The sequence below is a fragment of the Urocitellus parryii genome, chromosome 7 (genome assembly GCF_045843805.1).
Source record: "Urocitellus parryii isolate mUroPar1 chromosome 7, mUroPar1.hap1, whole genome shotgun sequence".
In the NCBI taxonomy this organism is placed as follows: Eukaryota; Metazoa; Chordata; class Mammalia; order Rodentia; family Sciuridae; genus Urocitellus; species Urocitellus parryii.
In genome coordinates this window covers 138641938-138649703 of record NC_135537.1, presented here as the reverse complement: position 1 = coordinate 138649703, position 7766 = coordinate 138641938, and the positions used below count along the sequence as shown (strand labels likewise).

The following is a 7766-nucleotide window of genomic DNA, read 5'->3' as shown; positions in this document are numbered from 1 at the left end:
AATACTATCAGTAAAAAATGGCTAAATTACATTCAGATATGTAGTGTTACATAAGTAAATCAACAAGGGCTAGTATCTTTTCCCCAGTCCTGCTCTGGTGGATGGGGAACATGTGAAAGAGTTTGAAGATATTAGAGTTATATGGACATAAGAAATCAATAAGATGGACTCCAGAAAGCTCTGTCTAGGATTTTATTAGACTGCTTTTTTTTCCCAATATACCTGTATTGGAAGATTGAGACAAAAAGGCACAAACTCACATTAAATAAACAAGGTAATCTAATCAGTTCTACAAAGTGTAGTTTGTAAAAGAAGGAGCACTAGGAACCAACCAAAATAAGTCAGGGAGTCCTGGTATGGACTGTGAAAGGAGAACATGGGAAGATATACACGTGCCCACAATACTGACCCTGTCCCTGACCTCTCTCAATGAGGAGGCCCAGCAGCCCTTGTGTAGAGGCATTGCTGCTTTTATTTGGGACTAAGACCCTGGAAATCTAATGGAAGCAGCTGGTCTGAAGGGGCATGGCACAGCGGCAGGTGTAATCCCTGGAGCTAAGCCTTTGCTCATCATAAGCCCCTCTGAGTGCTCATCAGTTTTGGGGTGGAGAAGGAAAGAAGGAAGGGGCCACTTAAAAGAAGCCAACACTGTTGCCCAGCAGCAACATCATCCATAGGGATGGATTAGAAAGAGACATCCCTCCTTTTATTTGTGTGGGCAGGAGCCCCAGATCTAGGCTGATCTTGAGAAATTCCAGCTCAGCTCATTTAGATGCTTTCAAACAGGGCAACAGGTAGAAGTGGGAGAAGCCAGAGAAAAGGCAAATGAAGAGTGAGCCCCCACCAGAGCTGAAGTGATATGTGTAGATCTCAAAGAACTGAACAAAGGAGGCTAACATCTGCTGATCCTCACACCACATAAACAACTGTCTACTTAGAGTTTCAGTTTCTCCCAAGAAAACCCACACCTGGACTTTACCTAGTTGATGAATGAAGAAAAATCTTTAAGCACAAATATAATTAATAGCTAATATAGAGCTTGCAGGAAAACATTTAAATTTTTCTCCTATAGGAATGTCTCTCTTCAACTTTTCCAATCCAATCCAATCCATGCTCCTAGCAGTTGAGATGCTGATCACCAGCTGAAATGCCCCAGGTCCATTACCAAAGACCCTACAAGGTGAGGAGATTAATACATAGGAAGGTACCTATAATGAGCTATCTCCTGGTCCCAAAGGGACCTCAATGAAGGTCAGAGCTAACCATGCTGAGGGATCCGAATCTGTCTACCCTTGCCCAAGGAGGGCCACAGGGAAGCATCTGTCAGGAGGATATCACAGGTGCAATCTGTGAGATGCTCCATTATTGCACTTGGAAATGAGTAAGGCAAACACACAGACAAAACTTAAGGATAAAATGTCCCTTCCCACTTCTCATTCTAAACAGATTTGGTTTCTCTCATTAGCAGAGGGACCCAGGCTAGTATGGGTTTGGGTCACTGCGCACTCAGGCCAACATACTTCACAAGGCTTGGGAAATGTCAGGTGACACCATAGCTATCTCATATTCTCCCATCAAGAAGGCATACTCAGGTTCTGCTGAGTCAAGGAACTGGGAAGCACTCAGCAATTTCTACTTCCCTGGAGCCTGGACTTGTTCACCAGTCTACTTTAGTGGAGTTCTTCCACTACGATCAGTGCTTGCTTCTGATTGTCCAGGACAGAACTCAGCATGGGCAGGATAAGCTGAGTTCGTGATTCCCAAATTCTTTTCCAGTGATTGGAGACAAGAGGGTACATGTTCTGCTGGGGGAGGAGGGAATTTTTGCATGCTCATTTTGTGCAGCATGAAAAGATCAGGACTTCTGCATCCTAACCAGCCTCAAAGACAGAGGACAGGGATCAAAGAAAGCATAGAGAAAAGAAGATTATTGCTGAGTGGCAGCACCAGCCCAAAAGGGAAGAGGAGCCTAGAGCTAGCTCCTCAGGGGTCAGATGGATTGGTATCTATGGGGCAGATTCAATTCTAAGGGCCACGCCGGACAATTTCCTCCAGGTGGAAAGGTGACCAGGGTGTCTTGTAGGCTCTGCAGAGAAATTCAGACAGAGTGGGCAACAGAAAGACCAAGAAATCACGCTTGTTTTTAAGAACAGTGGCCAGAGATGCAATGACAGGGGCAGGGATTATTCATATGGGTTAAATTTTCTTTAAACAGAATCTGGGCCTTGGGTACCTCCTTCGTGCTTAGTACATTGTAACAATGGGTAACTGGGAAGAGAGGTAAGAGTTATGAAGCCACATTGCTATTCTGTGGAACTAGGTGGGGGAAATAGGGAAGGATACTGTATTTCTAACTCATCTTCTCTCCCCAGGTGAGCATTCAAAATTTCAAGGATCTGCCCAGGAAGCAAAATACCTCAGTTTATCCCAAGGCTGAAAACAAATGAACTTAAATCACCACATCACAAAAGGCAGCTAACTTGAAGACTAAAAATGTCACTTGGAAATAAAGGTGGGGGCATTCCCAGAAATGGGGCAGAACACAATGGAGAGAGAGGGAGGAGGTGTAAATACAGCAGCCTATACACCACATATCTCAGAGGAGCAGGCTCCCGTAATACCAGACGGTCTATTTGTTCACAATATTAAAGGGCATCTAGAATTAGCTACAGTAAGGAATTGAAAGTTGCCTGAAGAATGGGCACAGAAAGGCTGCGTCCGAAGATGGCCTGTCACTCAGGAGGGTGGAGCTGCTGGGCCTTCCTGTTGACCACTGTCTTGCGAAACTAGAAGAGAAATACAATTATTAAGGAAGCAACAGAGGAAAACAGAAGCACATTGTAAATCATCTTGAATAGAGGAATTTCAAAAGGAGGAAGGATGCTAGTTGTGGGGAGGGGAGTGGGGGAAGAAGGCACTAAGGCCCCAGCAGTGACTGAAAGCTGGCATTGCAGCTATCCTCTTAATCCTACCTTTCTGTCTCCTGGAAACTGCTTTAAGAACATGGGGGCAGTGAGTGTACACAGAGGTTTGCATCACTGCTGGTGAGACTCTGGTGCTCCTTCATTTTTTGGTGCTATAGAACAGCCAGTTTATTTGATTAAGTAATTTTCATTCAGAGCCTAATCTGGGAGCAGAATCAAGTTTTTCTTCCTAGGACCAAGACCACTCTAAGCTGCTGAAATAACCTGAATCTGGAGCTAATAAGAGGAAGAAACTTTAGGAAAAGTGACAATGTGAAACAAGGGTCACTCCTATTCCTGTCCTGTGATCTGGGCAGAAACTCTCCTAGCATATGAAATGCTAACTCTACTGAAGACAGCTATTTAGTATGAGACAGGGGGATATAAAATAGGCAACAAAGTGCCAGATACAGTGATGAATGCTAAAAGAAGCTGTCTGGCCAACAAATTGTCCAAGGAAACTGAACAGGGCAGGGATGTGAGAACTAGAAAGTCTGGCATGAATAGTACAGGAAAGTCCCCCAATATGCCACCTTCAACTATGGCTCAAGTTGCAAGAGGGGAAAGTGAATGATGAACTTCATTCATTATTGTGAATTATAAACTTTGCTTCTGTGTCCACAACTCTCTACCCTTCTTGTTACCACCCTGTTAACATCTATCTAGGTGAGTCTTTGTAAAATATGTCCCTTAAGTGTCCTAACAAACATAAAATCCCTTTCATTACAACACAAAAGCTTGCCATTTACCATGCAGTCATTATCATTACTAGAATAAAGGATGAGGAATGAAGTAAGTTTTCTCACTCCATAATGAGTTGATGAGGTTGTAAGGACCCAAACTAATTGCAGCTTCTATGACAAGCCCAGTGAAAAATATAAAGTACATACAGTGCAGAAGGGGGAGGGGTGGCTTTAGTCATCTGCTGTCATTCCTTTCACTGGGTCCTTTTGTCTCATCTGGAACAGAAAAAGTAACAAAAATTGAAGGCTGATGTAACTCCACCATAAATATGGACTACCAAGAGATAGGGTAGAACATTTTTAATGCACAAAGCAAAAACTGGAAGGGCAGAATTCTGCATATATATAGCCAAAACTATATCATTTATAAGCTCTGTTGTTGGTCCCACCATTCATAACAACTTAGTAATTTGCTAATGCAAAGCCAGGTTCTATTTTCTCACTGCCTTTATTTATTTATGTATGTATATATGTTACCAGGGATTGAACCCAGGGACATTTTTACAGTGAGCTATATCCCCATCCCTTTTTATTTATTATTTTGAGATAGTCTCATTAAGTTGCTGAGGCCAACCTTGAACTTGTGATCCTCCTGCCTTTGTCTCCCCAAACCCAGGGCTTGCAGGTGTGTGCCATCATGCCCAGCTTTCACTGTCTTTAATAAGATGCAACTTTCTATCAGGGAACATGATGGCTTCCCCCACTTTCAGAGATGAGTTTCATCCTCCACCGAGGGTACCACTGAAATAATTCAGGGTTTTATTTTTACAGTAAATGTCCTAGGAATGGTTATTTCCTGCTTCCTGGAGCCTAAATGACATGAGAAATTAACCAGATATTTTGCTATTCCTCAGTCACAGCCATGATAGGCTTTACATATAGTTGAAGAACATGAAAACAGAAATACCTGGAACAGAAAAAGCAACAAAAATTGAAATCCTTTTTTTGTTTTGTTTTGTTAGCAGTGGTGTCGACTAGGAAATGAGGCCCATTGGACCAATGGGATTTTATTATTATTATTATTTGTAAATAAATATCTTTATTTTATTTGTTTTTATTTTTATGTGGTGCCAGGGATTGAACCCAGTGCCTCACACATGCTAGGCAAGCGCTCTACTACTGGGTCACAATGCCAACCCAGACCAATTGGATTTTTATTTTTTGGTGGTACTGGGGATTGAATTCAGGGGCCATTGAGGTTATGTCCCCAGCCATTTATTGTTTTTTTTTACTTTGAAACAGGGTTTCACCAAGTTGCCCAGGCAGGTCTTCTGTCTCAGCCTCCCAAATCACTGGCATTACAGGTATGTGCCACGTGCCTTACAGAAAACCATACTAGATACAGGAGGATCGCAAATTCAAAGCCAGCCTCAGCAGGTTAGCAAGGCCCTCAGCAACTTAGCAAGACTCTGTCCCCCAAAATAAAAAGGGCCAGGTGTGGTGGTGCATGCCTATAATCCCAGTGGTTCAGGAGGCTGAGGCAGGAGGATCTCGTGTTCAAAGCCAGCTTCAGCAACTGCGAAGCGCTAAGCAACTCAGTGAGACCCTGTCTCTAAATAAGATACAAAATAGGGCTGGGGATGTGGCTCAGTGGTCGAGTGTCCCTGAGTTCAATCCCCAGTATAAATAAATAAAAAGGTCTGAGGATGTGGCTCAATGGTTAGGGCCACGTACTTAAATAAATTCAATATAGGGTAATGATAGAGCAGCATATTTTGCTGTCATAAACATGTACATAAAGAAATTTTGAGGGATAATATATGTTGGAGAGGATGTGGAAAAAAAGAAACACTAAAGTTGGTGAAATTTTCAACCACTATGGAAATCAGTATAGAGTTTCCTCAAAAGATTAGGAATGGACTGGGGATGTGGATCAGTGGAAGAGCACTTGCCTAGCATGCATGAGGCACTAGGTCAATCCCCTGCACCACATTTAACCAAAAAAAAGGGGGAGGTGCTGGGGATGTGGCTCAGTGGTAGAACGCTCACCTTGCTCATGTGTGGCCCTGGGTTCAATTCTCAGCCCCACATAAAAATAAATAAATAAAATAGAGGTATTGTGTCCAACTACAACTAAAAAAATACTTAAAAAAAGAAAAAAAAAGATTCTCTTGGAACAAAAACAGAGAGGGAGGAGAAAGTGGGTGAGAAAGAAACTACTCTCTTACAAGCACATATTTCATGGGCATAGAAATAATTTTTCAGGGCAAAAACTAATCTCTTGATCCTTTTTTTTTCTCTCAAATTGTTGGGCCTCACCCAAGAATGGTGGGCCTGCCCCTTCCAGGGACTAGATTTACCACAGTGGTGACTGTGGCCTTATGTTGTCCCTTCAAAACAAAAAAACCAATGAACTAGACAATTATTCATTGGTTTAAAGAATAACTCATAATTCCTACTACATACTTGCAATTAATCATGAAATACCGAATACCTGTATTTATTCCTCCCCAAAACCCTACTATGATGGAGGAAAGAAATTAAAACAAAAAGATATAAAACCACAAAAACAACAGCAAATAAGAGATGGTAACATTCTGAAGATGGAAAAAGGATGGATGAGTAGTAACTAATTCACAGAGCAGCAGAGGCTGACACCTAAGTATCCTTGAGGACAGGGAGCCAAGAAGGAACCTATTAGTTTATGCTGCAGGTTCTCCAAAGGCTTGGGAAATGAGCACCAGGTCATTCTGCAGGTAGGAGTGCCCAGTGGGTTGAAAACAGATGACTTGTTTGAAAGTCTGAATAGAGAACAGTTAGGTCCAGGTGTACTTTCCCCTTGCTCTCCAGGTCAAGCAACCACCCCACTTTAGGCCACATCAAAAGACAGGAAGTTCACTCGACATGCAAAGGGAAGCCTAGACTTTGGACCCCAATTCAGTAAGGGGCAAAGTAGGCATGGTGCAGAAAATAAGGGGATTAAATTAAGGCCAATGGATGATACAGTGAATCTGCCAGGACCCTTTCCCAGTCTGGTTCCCAAAATGTTGGCTACCTAACTACCCCTATACAAGAGACTGGGGCTGGGTGTGGTGGTACATGCCTGTAATCCCAGTGGCTCAGGAGGCTGAGGCAAGAGGATCGTGAGTTCAAAGCCAGCCTCAGCAAAAGTGAGGTGATAAGCAACTCAGTGAGACCCTGTCTCTAAATAAAATACAGAATGGGGTTGGGGATGTGGCTCAGTGGTCAAGTGCCTGTGAGTTTTATCCCCGGTACCAGAAAAAAACAGAGAGAGAGAGAGAGACTGGGGAGTCCTCTCTAAGCAAAACGCAGTCCCTCAAAAGACTCCCCATTGTAACTACCTGACTATCCCTACAAGGAAGCCCTCTCATTGGTTTGATGAAAGCCACTAACATTAAAAAAAAAAAAAAACAGTCCAAGGGGCTGGGGATGTGGCTCAAGTGGTAGCGTGCTCGCCTGGCATGCGTGCAGCCCGGGTTCAATCCTCAGCACCACATACAAAAAGATGTTGTGTCGAAAACTAAAAAAATAAATATTAAAAAAAACCAGTCCAAGCAAACTGACAAAAGAACTCTGAGGAAACAGAATATTCAGGGAGCAGAGAGAAACCTCAAAAAACAAAAATGAAAAAAAAAATCCTATGGCTTTAGAAACTGTAGCTTTAGAAAAGGAAGATAGTGTATGTAAGGAAAAAAAGGAAGATGTATTTAAAAAAAAAAAAAAACAGAACAAGAAATTTGAAGTTTTTTTTCCTTTTGTTACTGGGAATTGAACCGAGCATCCTGCATATGCTAGACAAATGCTCTACCATTGAGCTACAGCCCTAATCCCTTTATATTTTTTGGATATATTTTAGATAATTATCTATCCATTTTTATTATTATTTTCCTTTCCTGCATTGTAGTAGGGTTTTGGGAAGGAATAAATACAGGTATTCAGTCTTTCCTGATTAAAATTGCTCACATTGGCCTTGCCTCAGCCTCCCAAGCTTATGCCACCATGCTAGCTTAAAATTTTTTAAAATTCACCAGGCACAGTGATGCACACTAATCCCAGTGAATGAGGATGATGAAGCAGTAGGATCACAAGTTTGAGGCTG

The 7766-nt window shown here is 42.3% G+C and overlaps 1 protein-coding gene across 1 annotated transcript in view; it reads right to left on the bottom strand.

The window, feature by feature from the left end:
* Positions 1 to 178: 178 nt before the first annotated feature.
* Pitpna (phosphatidylinositol transfer protein alpha) overlaps positions 179 to 7766 on the bottom strand; it is a 40886-nt gene continuing 33298 nt past the window's right edge. Inside the window, exons 11-12 of the mRNA XM_026388847.1 lie at positions 3854 to 3922; positions 179 to 2786 (exon numbers count right to left, since the gene is read on the bottom strand). Coding sequence (XP_026244632.1) covers positions 3878 to 3922 — 45 coding nt within the window. The 3' untranslated portion in view covers positions 179 to 2786; positions 3854 to 3877. The remainder of the gene's footprint in view (positions 2787 to 3853; positions 3923 to 7766) is intronic.